Source organism: Thalassophryne amazonica, chromosome 17, assembly GCF_902500255.1.
Source record: "Thalassophryne amazonica chromosome 17, fThaAma1.1, whole genome shotgun sequence".
Lineage (NCBI taxonomy): Eukaryota > Metazoa > Chordata > Actinopteri > Batrachoidiformes > Batrachoididae > Thalassophryne > Thalassophryne amazonica.
This window is the reverse complement of record NC_047119.1, coordinates 36914203-36929226: the sequence shown is the minus strand read 5'-3', so window position 1 is coordinate 36929226 and position 15024 is coordinate 36914203. Positions and strand designations below refer to the sequence as shown.

Here is a 15024-nt window from a genome sequence, read left to right as displayed (position 1 = left end):
ATACTCCAGAAAATATGGTATACTGTAAATGAAATATTTGCACATTTACTATGAATTCTGTTGTTCGCCATTAAGTGATCATATCCCAGCCAAGAAAATAAGCTCTGGAGTCTATCACTGCACCAAAAGCTACACCTCATCAGAGAAAATGAGTGTAAAGTGGAACAAAGGCTTGTAGGCCTCCTGAAATGCACTATTATTCTGCATGCAGGACACAATAGAGAAAGATTAAGTTCAGCCCATTCTTTTCTTCCTCTCTCCTGGGTTACTGGATACGTCATGCAAACTGCATTCGCGCAGAAGCAAATGCACACCGCCACAGAAGGAACAAAAGTAATTTCAGTGTCACTCATTGGTTTAGACAATGTTGACTATTCAGGGCAATGCTACAGCCTGAGGACATGACTTATAAAAATAAAAAAAAAACATATCTTGCCATGTTATCAAATGAGTTGTGTATGCTCTGTGCATAAAGCAAAAATGGGCAAAATTGCATCTGAATTTGGTCTTAAAAAATTATTATACATATGGTCTGAACCATTTGGCAGCAATACCAAAATGCCACTTTGCCCAGATTGCATCATTCATTGCTCATATCAAACAATATATTGCATTCATTCACAGTTTCATGAAAATATTCATGTCTGACCAACGTTGTTTCAGTCAAAAAAAAAATAATTTAGTGCAAATATTAGTCCAGGGTTATCTTTAATTCTGACCTGCTCTGCAATAAGGTGTTGGACCTAGACAAAATACAATGCACAACAATGGAAAGGTAAGGCAATGCTCTAGGGACTGTTCTGTAGCACAGGATTGTAATCATTACATGATATTACAGCTTGGTAGCACTTTGCCATCTTTAATCTGTACAGTAACTACAGCAAATGTTTAAAATGGCGGAAGCAAACATACAGTCTACAGATGAATTAGGAATTAGTGCACAGATGTGTTTAATGATGTCTGGAAAGAGCCCTGCTGACCTGCAGCCTGGGTGCAGAACTCCACACCAGCTTCTTTCCGCTCTCTCTGCTCCAGTGGCAGTTGCCATGGCACCTGGTGTGGCTGCGCCACCACCGTCACCTTGTACACCGTCAGGGGTTTCAGGTTAACAAAGCGTAATCTGTACCTCCCTGGCTTTACCGCTGCATGCTCTACCCCGTCCAAGAACACAGTGTGACCATAGTTACTGTTGCTAGGCAACCAGGAGAGCTCAGCAGTGTCGCGTTGGATGTCATCGACCCGCAGGCCGCACGGTGCCACCACCACATTGGCTCCCACTAGCAAGGTGCAGCGCAGCTCGTCTGACACGCCGTGGTCGGTAACGCTCTGCACCGACACGCGATGCACGCAGCCGTCCAAATCCAGCTTCTCCAGCAGACACTTGGTCCTCCCGCTGTACGGCATGCTGGCACGGAGCTCCCTGTCTACCAACACATTGTAGCCAGAGATGTTGCCCCAGCCCAAAGGCACTACTGGAGGTTCCCAGGCCACAATGACACTCCGTGCCAGCTGTTTGATCAAAGTGATCTTTCGGGGATAAGGCACAATGTCTTCGGCCAGGTCCTCACGGTCCAGGGACCCGCCTGTCCCATTGCTACAGGGTACCAAGGTGTTTGCTGAAACCAGAAGTCCATCCTGGGAGCCACCTCCATCTATTGCCACAAGGTTAAGAGGTGCATGGTCTAGGGAGCCTAGGTCATCCCCTCCTTCTCCAGCAGTAAGAGCTAGTTTCTCTTTGTCCTGGACAAACTCCACAAAGTTGGAAGGGACAAGTCCTCGCTGGCCATCCAGAAGCTCCCCTGAAACACAAACAATAAGAAATAAACTGTTCATCCTGCTATGAAATGTGTTACATTAACAAATAAACAGCTTCGTGCACAAATATGATCTGAACAGCTGCCCCCACAGAGAGGAGTAACAGGTCTTCTGTGCAACTTCCTGTAAATGTTAACAATTGCTTAAATTAGCTGCTGCAACTACTGGCCCCTACAGGACAAAAAATGAAAATAAAATAAAACAAACTGAACAAAATGACATTAGGTGATATGATTTATTTTATATAACAGATGAGTAGATCCTTGTCATTTGATTGGTGCTTTGTATGTCATATGACATGGATTATTCGTCCCATTTGCGTTGCGTTGCATTTAGCGTGCAAATTTGCTTCCATACGTTTTGCACCATTGCATGCTCCGACTACCACCCACGCACACTGCATGGGGGCAGCATTTAGCTAAACATGGCAGAGTTTGTTATGCTGACAGATGACATTTGAACGAGCTAATTGGTGGTGCTAATTCTTCTAACACACACACACAAAAAAAAAAAAACAAATCCACTACGCTGTAAGCCGTCTGGAGGCATGAAGAGCTGTTAGGATGAAGAGGATGAACTTAGGATGAAAACCAGGACAAATTTCTGATGCAGTTTTTCACTGGACTGAGGAAGTACACAAAGTCTTTTTTTTTTTTTACATCACACTTGCACAAGGGTAATTTTTGATCCTACGTTGTCCTTTGATCTCCACATTAGAGATATTATGAGGACTGGATTCTTTCACCTGCGAAATATAGTGAAGATTCGTCTCATCCTTTCTATGACTGATGCTGAAATGCTGATTCATGCATTTGTCTCTTCTAGATTGGACGACTGCAATGTTCTATTTTCTGGTTTACCACAGTCCAGCATTAGAACTCTCCCAGAAAAAAATTTGCTTAGATTTGCACTTTAGTCACTTACCAAAAGGAAGTCTGTATCTTGAATGATGTGCTCTCCTTACCATCCTCTCCAAGCAATCTTTTTTCTTACTGAAGGGACTTCAGAGACGTTTAAGACCATCTGTATATTTGTGTGCAAGACTGGTGTTTGTGTGTGCTGCTGATTAAGATGAGCCCCGCTGGATTACTCATCAAGCTAAAAGGGACCGAGGTCCCATCTTGACAACAGCTTGGACTCGAGCCCCGGTCTCCCTGCTTTAGCGGTAAACACAAGGCTCCTCCACAGCGCTGTGCAAACTCACCGCCCACAGCTAATGAATCACTGCAGCTGAGTACTACTGAGACTGTAGCGGCTGTGCTGACTGCAGAATTGCGAGCTCGAGAGATTAGGATTGTGTCCAATGAAGAAGCATTCACAAACCTAAAGGGATTAGCCAGAGAATCACTCCAGTGACGTTATAAAAAAAGTGCATGGGAATTTAATTGGGTGACATTTATGCAAAAAGTTGCTTGCCAAGTTCAAAATGCAGGGGCAGGCAAAATAATTAAGGATTTTAACTAACAGTGCCTCCAAGAAAGCATTGGATGACATTCTTTTTTTCCCCTCAAAGTTTTACACACAATACCCCATAATGACAATGTGAAAAGAGTTTTTGAGATGTTTGAAAATTTATTTTAAAAAAAACAACTAAGAAATCACATGTACACAAGTATTCACAGCCTTTGCCATGAAGCCCAAAACTGACCTCAGGTGCATCCAGTTTCCACTGATCATCCTTGAGATGTTTCTACAGCTTAATTGGAGTCCACCTGGGGTAAATTCAGTTGATTGGGCATGACTGGGAAAGACACACACCTCTCTACATATAAGGTTCCACAGTTGACAGTGCATGTCAGAGCACAAACCAAGCGTGAAGTCAAAGGAATCTCTGAGAGAGGATTGTCTTGTGGCACAAATCTGGGGAACAGTACAGAAACATTTCTGCTGCTTTGAAGGTCCCAATGAGCACAGTGGCCTCCACCATCTGTAAATGGAAGAAATTTGGATCCACCAGGACTCTTCCTAGAGCTGGCCACCCATCTGAACTGAGCAATCGGGGAGAAGGGCCTTAGTCAAGGAGGTGACCAAGAACCCGATGGTCACTCCTGTCAGAGAGCTCCAGCATTCCTTTGTGGAGAGGAGAACCTTCCAGAAGGACAACCATCTCTGCAGCAATCCACCAATCAGGCCTGTATGGTAGAGTGGCCAGACGGAAGCCACTCCTTTGTAAAAGGCACATGGCAGCCCACCTGAAGTTTGCCAAAAGGCACCTGAAGGACTCTCAGACCATGAGAAACAAAATTCTCTAGTCTGAAGAGACAAAAATTGAACTCTTTGGCGTGAATGCCAGGCGTCATGTTTGGAGGAAACCAGGCACCATCACTACAGTGAAGCATGGTGGTGGCAGCATCATGCTGTGGAGATGTTTTTCAGCAGCAGGAACTGAGAGACTAGTTAGGATTGAGGGAAAGATGAATGCAGCAATGTACAGAGACATCCTGGATGAAAACCTGCTCCAGAGCACTCTTAACCTCAGACTGGGGTGACGGTTCATCTTTCAGTAGGACAATGACCCTAAGCACAGAGCCAAGATATCATAGAAGGAACAACTCTGTGAATGTCCTCGAGTGACCCAGCCACTCGTACTTTATAATATATCAATAAACACTGTGCACATTATTGCCAAGAAAACATGAGTTGGCCACACCCTGGGAACAACCAAAAAGCGACAAACACTTGTCACTCACATTTGTAGCTAATGTGATAGTAGGGTCACTCTGAATTGGGGGTGTGTTCGGTCTTCATTTGTCCCACCCAGGTCACATAGGGTCTTGTCCATGGACCAATTCTTTACCCATTGATGGGTTGGCCTGAGCATAGGCAGAGGAACCACTGCAGAGCTATCTACAGCTATGGCATGGCTGCCCGTGGATTCAACGAGAGCGAAAGAGATGGAAATAGATAGATAGATAGATAGATAGATAGATAGATAGATAGATAGATAGATAGATAGATAGATAGATAGATAGATAGATAGATAGATAGATAGATAGATAGATAGATAGATAGATAGATAGATAGATAGATAGATAGATAGATAGATAGATAGATAGATAGATAGATAGATAGATAGATAGATAGATAGATAGATAGATAGATAGATAGATAGATAGATAGATAGATAGATAGATAGATAGATAGATAATTGTTGAGTATTCTGGGGATATTTTGCAGTATAAATGGACATCTGAGCTATTGAGCTTTATTTAAATACAAATTTTGACCATGAGCAGTATTGCACACACCAGTGTACTGCAGTGTTGTAATCAAGGATCAAACCCTCAAGGCCAAAGCTTGAGGCCCAAGATTGAAAACCACAAGCCAAAGCATAAATAAGGGGGGGGAGAGATTATCATACAAGGATGGAGGCTCATACAAAAAAAGATAAAAAGATAAAGGACCTCAATTTTTCAATTTATTTCAATTTATTTTCATTCATATAGCACCAAATCACAACCTAGTTGCCTCAAAGCGCTTCACACAAGTAAGGTCCTATACCTCAAAATGTGTATATTGCTAAAGTAACATCAAAAGCACTTGTTTCTACTAAAAGTAGTATTCTGTATTGTGCAGGTTGTTCACGTACTTCAACTGCATTTTAAAAATGCAAATTCCTCAATAAATCCTGCCTCTAAAATGCCTTGAATTTTCTTGAGAGTTTATACCCTGAAGTTTGAGACATGCAACACCAAGGGCCAGGCTTAAAAAAAGGGCAGGGGGCATTAAGGCACCTTAAGGAGAAGTCTGGGAGTCAAGGCTCAGCACCACTGATGTACTGAAGGCTTTTATCTGCAATTTGCAATGTTTGCATACTTTGCATGCAAACTCTGCATGAAATTTTATGCACATTACATTCTTGTTGACTGAGATCTGGATGTCAATCACAACATTAAACCGTATTTTAATTCTCACCTTCATAAAACCCGTCATCATCCATGTTTCCATACACATAAAGGTACTTTCCAGCCACAAGGGGGAGCTCTGCTTCTGGATGCTCATTTGGTCCATCATACGGATTGTAGCTGAAATATGAAATAACAATTATAATAATGTCAATCATCCTGACTTATAAAGGAATGTTAACACTTAAGACGTCACAAAATATGTATATTTTCTGACAAATACTAAAACTGCAGCCCTGTTAAAGCAAACCTAGGCTGCATTAAGACTAACGCTACAAAAAAAGACTATAGCTAGCTAGCATAGTATAGCTGTGGGGTGGATTTGAGCCTTGAAAATAACACAAAGGCATTTTATACCTTTGAAAATGAAACACTGAAACTCTTGAAACAGTAAATGAAACAATTACTTTAGAAAACAATTCACCACTTTAAAATTCATAAATTAATTGACGTATTTGTTTAAAAGAAGATTTGCAATGCTGGAAACAATAAATGAACTAATTAACAAACCAATTGTGTCCATCACATCAGTCCAATTTCAAAACACTTCAAAAACACTAAATATCTCAGTTGCTTAATATGATCCTCAAACAAAAAGACCAGCTAAATCAAACATCTTTGTTTTTTCAAGTTTTGATGCTTTAAAGTGCTAAAAAAAATGACAAAATAGGTGCTTCAGAAATTTATACTCAAATTTATCTCATGTGAAAAACTAAATGAAACAATTACTTAATAATACTTATATTTCTCCATTTTGAAGCAACTGAAACACTGAATGAATCATTCATGAATCATCATTCACAGAATTATTAAAACACTATGATGGTGACATCTCGTGGACAGTGAGATCTTTCCAAAATTCACAATTACATCGATGGACTCAAAGAGATGATGAGCAATGAACTGACAAATGATGTGCTCTAATCTACTGATTCATTCTAAAAATCAGGTTTCACTCACCTGTAACGAGCAGTGCAAAGGCGGACCTGGCCTGTGTATCGAGGCTTGGACCTGGGTGATGGGCTGGTCTCATCCTCCATCTACAGGCAGATAAGAGAGAATATAAGATCTCTGGCATGCACCATTCAGAGTGCACGTTCAGCACAAACGTGCATTAAGTATAAGCTGAGGCAACATTATGAAACGTGAAGATGTGCTCATGAAGGAAGGATCATGGAAATCACAAAATTAAAATCTTGTAAATTAAACATGGGTGTCTATCAGACTAACTTCTGAGTGGGTCAAAGGTCGAGGACTGCTGGGCCGCGCCGTTGTCACGGTGCTGGATCTGACAGACAGCTCTTCTGGTCTCGCTCTGTCTCCAGTCTGCTTCGCGCGGGGCAAGAACTTAGAGATCGCGTGTAGCTTACTTGAAGATCTCTCATCGCCTGGGAAACATTGATTTTCAGAGCAAATAAAGAACATCTCTCATTCTGTCTGCACCCATTTGCAGCCGAATGCACAGCTATTGATCTGTTACTGACGGAGGTGCACAGCGAATGCCCCTCGTGACGAAATCCAGCACCTTTCTAATGCAATGTTCTCTTTAAATACCTCGAAGATCCTCTGGGAGGAAAAGCATACTTCAAACAATATATAACTATTGCAGTTGATTGGATTTCTGACGGAAATCAAAGCAGGTTGAATAAATATGGATCCAACAAATGAATAATTGAGATGTGGAGTTCTGCAGGAAATATTACGCATTAGCACAAAAGCACGAGTGAGTGCTGCTCTGTTTCTAGAAGAAAAAGATAAAATGGGATTTCCAGCACATCACAGACCTTTGATCTTAGCCGGCCTGAATAAATCTCCATCACTAATTTGAATCTGCCTCTGCTAGTATCGGTTGTTAGAATGTGAATGTGTTAAAGAGTATTCATGTCATACATCAAACCTGCCATCAGTTAAGGTAGATATTGATCACCAATAAGCAGTGTTGCTGTTAATGTGTCCCTCACCGATCAATTTGGTACGTGAGCTATCCAGAGATGACATCATCAGCTCTTTGATGATGATGACATCATCATCAAAGAGTATGGCATTGAGTGGTATATGGCATTGTTCTTCAATGCCATATACCAACACAGTGCAGAGTAGCTACCTAAACTCTGTGAGTGAGATAGATTATCTCATCAATAGCTTTACATCCTCATTTAGCACAACTTTTGATGCTGTAGCTCCTCTGAAAAAGAGAGCCTTAAATCAGAAGTGCCTGACTCCGTGGTATAACTCACAAACTCACAAACTTAAAGCAGATAACCCGTAAGTTGGAGAGGAAATGGCGTCTCACTAATTTAGAAGATCTTCACTTAGCCTGGAAAAAGAGTCTGTTGCTCTATAAAAAAGCCCTCCGTAAAGCTAGGACATCTTACTATTCATCACTAATTGAAGAAAATAAGAACAACCCCAGGTTTCTTTTCAGCACTGCTGCTGCTTTTGATACTGTTGACCATAAAATTTTATTACAGAGATTAGAGCATGCCATAGGTATTAAAGGCACTGCGCTGTGGTGGTTTGAATCATATTTATCTAATAGATTACAATTTGTTCATGTAAATGGGGAATCTTCTTCACAGACTAAGGTTAATTATTGAGTTCCACAAGGTTCTGTGCTAGGACCAATTTTATTCACTTTATACATGCTTCCCTTAGGCAGTATTATTAGACAGCATTGCTTAAATTTTCATTGTTACACAGATGATGCCCAGCTTTATCTATCCATGAAGCCAGAGGACACACACCAATTAGCTAAACTGCAGGATTGTCTTACAGACATAAAGACATGGATGACCTCTAATTTCCTGCTTTTAAACTCAGATAAAACTGAAGTTATTGTACTTGGCCCCACAAATCTTAGAAACATGGTGTCTAACCAGATCCTTACTCTGGATGGCATTACCCTGACCTCTAGTAATACTGTGAGAAAATGTCATTCAATGCGCATATTAAACAAATATGTAGGACTGCTTTTTTGCATTTGCGCAATATCTCTAAAATTAGAAAGGTCTTGTCTCAGAGTGATGCTGAAAAACTAATTCATGCATTTATTTCCTCTAGGCTGGACTATTGTAATTCATTATTATCAGGTTGTCCTAAAAGTTCCCTGAAAAGCCTTCAGTTAATTCAAAATGCTGCAGCTAGAGTACTGACAGGGACTAGAAGGAGAGAGCATATCTCACACATATTCAGGTCCCATCTTATCTTAGGGACCTCATAGTACCATATCACCCCAATAGAGCGCTTTGCTCTCAGACTGCAGGCTTACTTGTAGTTCCTAGGGTTTGTAAGAGTAGAATGGGAGGCAGAGCCTTCAGCTTTCAGGCTCCTCTCCTCTGGAACCAGCTCCCAATTCAGATCAGGGAGACAGACACCCTCTCTACTTTTAAGATTAGGCTTAAAACTTTCCTTTTTGCTAAAGCTTATAGTTAGGGCTGGATGAGGTGACCCTGAACCATCCCTTAGTTATGCTGCTATAGACTTAGACTGCTGGGGGGTTCCCATGATGCACTGAGTGTTTCTTTCTCTTTTTGCTCTGTATGCACCACTCTGCATTTAATCATTAGTGATTGATCTCTGCTCCCCTCCACAGCATGACTTTTTCCTGGTTCTCTCCCTCAGCCCCAACAAGTCCCAGCAGAAGACTGCCCCTCCCTGAGCCTGGTTCTGCTGGAGGTTTCTTCCTGTTAAAAGGGAGTTTTTCCTTCCCACTGTCGCCAAGTGCTTGCTCACAGGGGGTCGTTTTGACCGTTGAGGTTTTTCCGTAATTATTGTATGGCTTTGCCTTACAATATAAAGCGCCTTGGGGCAACTGTTTGTTGTGATTTGGCGCTATATAAATAAAATTGATTTGATTTGATCACATACAGTTTGCACAACACTTTCCTCCAGACCAGCAGCAATTTTGGAGTACCACCCCCTCCCCCCTTTTTTCTATTTTTAAATGAGGGCCACAAGAGGAACAAAATTTTACACAGAAATGTTGAAAATGTGGACACCTCAGTTTAGATTTAAATTATTTACACCATTTTCACATTTTGAAATAATAGTGTTAACAAGCTGAATAAATGAAACCTGCCATACTAACTCTATGCTTTACTAGTTTAAAAAAAACTCATTTTAAAATAAAATTTTATTTTTGTCTATCAATACCAGATCAGTTTTATTATTAAAGAAAGATATTGGGATTCTAAAAACCTTTTAAGTTTCAGTATATGTGTGTGTGTGTGTGTGTGTGTGTGTGTGTGTGTGTGTGTGTGTGTGTGTGTGTGTGTGTGTGTGTGTGTGTGTGTGTGTGTGTGTGTGTGTGTGTGTGCGTGCATGCGTGGTAAAATGTATGTTATGAAAAAAACATGTTAAAGTAAGGAGTCAAATTTATGTTTGAATTTATGTCTTCAAACAAGACTTGAATATGCACAGATCTTTGTAGCGTATCAAAAGTAATGTAGCATTGTAAAAATGTCACATAAAATATCTATAACTAAAGCATTGTAGTTGGAGTATTTACCTGTAGTTGTTAAAGAATAATGGAGGAGGTGTAACAACAACAATAACAACAACAACAACAACAACAATAATAATAATAATAATAATTTAATTGCTCTCATTTCAAAATAAATTTTAACCAACCTGGGTCTGGTCCTGTTAGCAATCCAGTGATGCCTTGTTTCTTTTTTGGAGGCTGAGAAATGCAAGACTTGAAGGTGGGATTAATTTTAAGGGCATTCACAGATTCTGACTGCAAATGGAAACTCAACAGCTCCTTGGAAAGCTGGTGGAAATGTTCACTCTGCAACCGGCATCTCTGCTCCAGGCCATGTACCTTGACCTTTCAGAATGACAGAAAAGTGGATAAGTAGTACAGACAGACAGACAGACAGACAGACAGACAGACAGACAGACAGACAGACAGACAGACAGACAGACAGACAGACAGACAGACAGACAGACAGACAGATAGATAGATAGATAGATAGATAGATAGATAGATAGATAGATAGATAGATAGATAGATAGATAGATAGATAGATAGATAGATAGATAGATAGATAGATAGATAGATAGATAGATAGATAGATAGATAGATAGATAGATAGATAGATAGATAGATAGATAGATATTTTTGATTGATTGATTGATTGATTGATGAAAAACTTTTAGGACACATGACTGTTATTGCTTAAGTGCAATAACAGTGACATTTGGGGTTCCACAGGGGTCCATTTATATAGCACCCCTTGGGCACATATTGCAGCATTTGGGGATTACCTTTCATTGCTATGCTGATGATACTCAGTTATACATGCTGATAACTGCTGGTAATCTCATCCACATAAAATCCTTAGAAGATTGCAGTGCATCAGTGAAAAGCTGGATGTCTAGAAATTTCCTACTTTTAAACTCTAATAAGACTGAAATGATGGTTCTTGGTCCAGTGAGACATCGGCATTGATTTGTCCAGCTAACGCTTAGCCTAGGCTCTTGTGTCATACATCACACTGACAAAGTGAGGAACCTTGGAGTAATTTTTCAGTATTTCCCTGAGCCAAACTCTGGGATGCTTACTCGACAAAATCTTATTTCAACAATTCAAATGGATAATAACATGAACCCAACTGAACTTGACATAAATTAAAAGTATCCAGAGTGTTTCAAAAAGATGTAAAACATCAAATACAGTTGTGTTCATACATTTACACACCCTGGCAGAATTTTGCTTTTTGGCCAATTTTCAGAGAATATTAATGATAATACAAAAAAACTTTTATTTTCACTCATGGTTAGTGGTTGTGTGAAGCCATTTATTGTCAAACAATTGGGTTTACTCTCTTTAAATTATAATGACAACAGAAACTAACCAAATGACAATGATCAAAAGCTCACATACCCTGGTGATTTTGGCCTGATAACATGCAAAACACAAACAAACATGCACCCAAGCTGACACAAACAGGTTTGAATGACTACAAAAGGTAACCATCCTCACCTGTGATCTGTTTGCTTGTAATCAGTGGGTGTGTATAAAAGGTCAGTGACTTTCTGGGCTCCTGACAGACCCTTGCATCTTTCATCCAGTGCTGCACTGATATTTCTGGTTTCTGAGTCATGAGGAAAGCAAAATAAAAGTATTGTCAAGGGATCTGTGGAAAAAGGTAATTGAACTGAATAAAACAGGAAAGGGATTTTAAAAGATATCCAAGGACCTAAGAATGGCAATCAGCAGTGTTCACACTCTAATCAAGAAGTGGAAAATGAGGGAAACCACGGTCAGGTAGACCAAGAGAAATTTCAGCAACAATTGCCAGGAAAATTGTTCGGAATGCAAAGAAAATCCCACAAATAACTTCAGCTGAAATACAGGACTCTCTGAAACAAAGTGGTGTGGCTGTTTCAAGATGCATAATAAGGAAGCACCTGAAGAAAAATGCAATGCCACAAAGTATACGGCAAACAACACAAAGAACAAACTCATTTGGAGCAATGAGACCAAAATTGAACTTTTTGGCCACAACCATAAATGTTACATTTGGAGAAGAGTCAACAAAACCTATGATGAAATGTACACCATTCCTGTGGTGAAGCACAGAAGTGGATCACTGATGTTCTGGAGATGTGTGAGCTACAAAGGCACAGGAAATGGTCAAAATTGATGGCAGTGTGAATGCAGCATGTTATCAGAAAATACTGGAGGAAAATTTGCACTCATCATCCTGGAAGCTATGCTTAGGACGTACTTGGATGTTCCAACATGACAATGATGCACACAAGGTCAAGTCGACCTGTCATTGGCTACAGCAGAATAAAGCAAAGATTCTGCAGTGGTCATCTCAGTCTCCTGACCTCAATATCATTCAGCCACTCTGGGGAAATCTCAAACGTGAAGTTCATGCAAGACAGCCCAGGAATTTACAGGAACTGGAGGCTTTTTGCCAAGAAGAATGGACAGCTTTACTAGCAGAGAAAATAAAGAGCCTCATCCACAACTACCACAAAAGACTCCAAGCTGTCATTGATGTTAAAGGGGACAATAAAGGGTATGAACATCAAAAGGTTATGTAACCTTTTGATCAGGGTCATTTGGGTAGTTTGTTGTCATTATGATTTAAAAAGAATAAAACACAGTTTGACAATAAACAGCTGTGCACATCACTAACCATGAGTGGAAAAAAACAGTTTTGTGTGATGATTCCTTTTCTCTGAAAAATTGCCAAAAAAAACTAAAATTCTGCCAGGGTGTGTACACTTATGAGCACAACTGTAACTTGTAAATTGTTGAAAGGCTGCAAATATACAAAGTATTTCAACATGTGAGTCTCATATCATGACAGGGAAGTATAATAATATATATAAAATAATTTTTGATTTTTATTCAAAACTGTACAAAATGTACACAGAGAAAAGAAAAGGGCAGTGGGAAAAAATCACATCTGACATACTGTATTTTCTCAACAATAAGCTCACTCACTAACTCATTTTCAGCCGCTTACTCCAGTTAAGGGTTACGGGGGGCTAGAGCCTATCCCAGCAGTCATAGGGCGAGAGGTGGGGTACACCCTGGAGAGGACGGGAGTCTGCCGCAGGGCCCTCAACAAAAACCTACTTTGTAAAATTTATTTGAGAAGTCTTTGTGACTTATATTCCAACGCAACAAAAATACAAGTGCAAGTGTTGGGAGAGGGTCATAACACGGACCCGCAACAGGGGGCGCAAATGAACGGACAATGGATAAGACAAAGAGTAACAATTTAATGTTGTGAATCGCACAACTAAATACAGATAAAGATAATGCCAATTGTACACAAGGTGACGTGCGGGCAGGCTCGAAGATAGGAGACCTCTGGCGATCGGAGAGCCGGGACCCACACAGCTTCCACCACCAACGGCCTGAAGAACACCGGAGCCGCCAAGTCCTGAGTCCCCAGGTGGTCACCGTCTTCGGTTGCAGACCCTGGTACTGCTGGCAGAAGATGACAAAACAGTTATGGTGAGTGTGTATCCACACACCCAGTAATCCTTGGAACTAGTTCCTTCGGGAGGGAGAACCTCCACCTCCAGATACGTTATCACTCGTGCAGCTCCTGTTTGTCTTCTTTCTGGATGGAGTGAGAGACGAAGACCGTCGTCCTCCCACTATCCGCCAATCCAGTCTTCCACAGACTTCACAGGTACGCGGCTGCACACAGATCACAGTTTAGATACACTGAATAACTACAGCAGAGAAGAATTACCTTCGACGGTAGTTGATTTCTCGGCGAGGAGGTGGAGTAATGATCCGGCTTTTGTAGAGATGGTGGTGATTGGTGACAGCTGGTGTAAACGAGTGACAGCTGTCACTCTCTGTCTCGGCGCCCTCTCATGCTTGAAGCCCGCACTCCAAGCAGGGCGCCGACTGGTGGTGGTGGGCCAGCAGTACCTCCTCTTCAGCGGCCCACACAACAGGACCCCCCCCTCAACGGGCGCCTCCTGGTGCCTGACCAGGCTTGTCCGGGTGTCGGCGGTAGAAATCGGCCAGGACGGCCGGGTCCAGGATGAAGCTCCTCTTCACCCAGGAGTGTTCTTCGGGTCCGTACCCCTCCCAGTCCACCAGATATTGAAAACCCCGGCCCTTCCTACGGACGTCCAGGAGCCGACGAACAGTCCATGCCGGCTCCCCGTCGATGATACGGGCAGGAGGTGGTACGGGTCCAGGAGTGCAGAGTGGTGAGGCGTGGTATGGTTTTATCCTTGAGACATGAAACACTGGGTGAATCCGCAGTGAAGCTGGGAGTTTCAGCTTCACTGCGGCCGGACTGAGGATCTTGAGTATTGAGAATGGTCCGATGAACTGGTCTTTGAGCTTTTGTGATTCAACCTGCAGTGGGATGTCCTTGGTTGATAACCACACCTCCTGCCCAGGCTGGTATGCAGGGGCCGGGGAACGCCGGCGATCTGCATGGGCCTTAGCCCTCGTCCGAGCCTGCAACAGGGCAGAACGGGCAGTCCGCCACACCCGGCGGCACCTTCGCAGGTGGGCCTGGACCGAGGGGACCCCGACCTCTCCCTCCACAAGTGGAAACAGTGGGGGCTGATACCCCAAACACGCCTCGAAAGGGGAGAGGCCGGTAGCAGATGAGACCTGGCTATTGTGGGCGTACTCGATCCAGGCCAGATGGTCACTCCAAGCCGCCGGATGCGCGGAGATTACGCAGCGGAGAGCCTGTTCCAACTCCTGGTTCGCCCGCTCTGCCTGGCCGTTCGTCTGTGGGTGATACCCGGACGAGAGACTCACGGTGGCCCCCAGTTCCTTACAAAAACTCCTCCAGAC

At 42.1% G+C, this 15024-nt stretch overlaps 1 protein-coding gene across 7 annotated transcripts in view; it reads right to left on the bottom strand.

Moving 5' to 3' along the window:
* Nucleotides 1–15024, bottom strand: part of si:ch73-287m6.1 (RIMS-binding protein 2) — a 177105-nt gene that overhangs the window by 36187 nt on the left and 125894 nt on the right. For 6 of the 7 annotated variants that reach the window (XM_034193035.1, XM_034193032.1, XM_034193036.1 and 3 more), the window contains 6 exons: nt 10350–10548; nt 6951–7108; nt 6681–6760; nt 5731–5840; nt 981–1799; nt 720–743 (listed from right to left, as the gene is read on the bottom strand). In XM_034193035.1, the coding sequence (XP_034048926.1) occupies nt 720–743; nt 981–1799; nt 5731–5840; nt 6681–6760; nt 6951–7108; nt 10350–10548 (1390 nt within the window). The remainder of the gene's footprint in view (nt 1–719; nt 744–980; nt 1800–5730; nt 5841–6680; nt 6761–6950; nt 7109–10349; nt 10549–15024) is intronic. The other variant, XM_034193033.1, reaches the window with a different exon arrangement.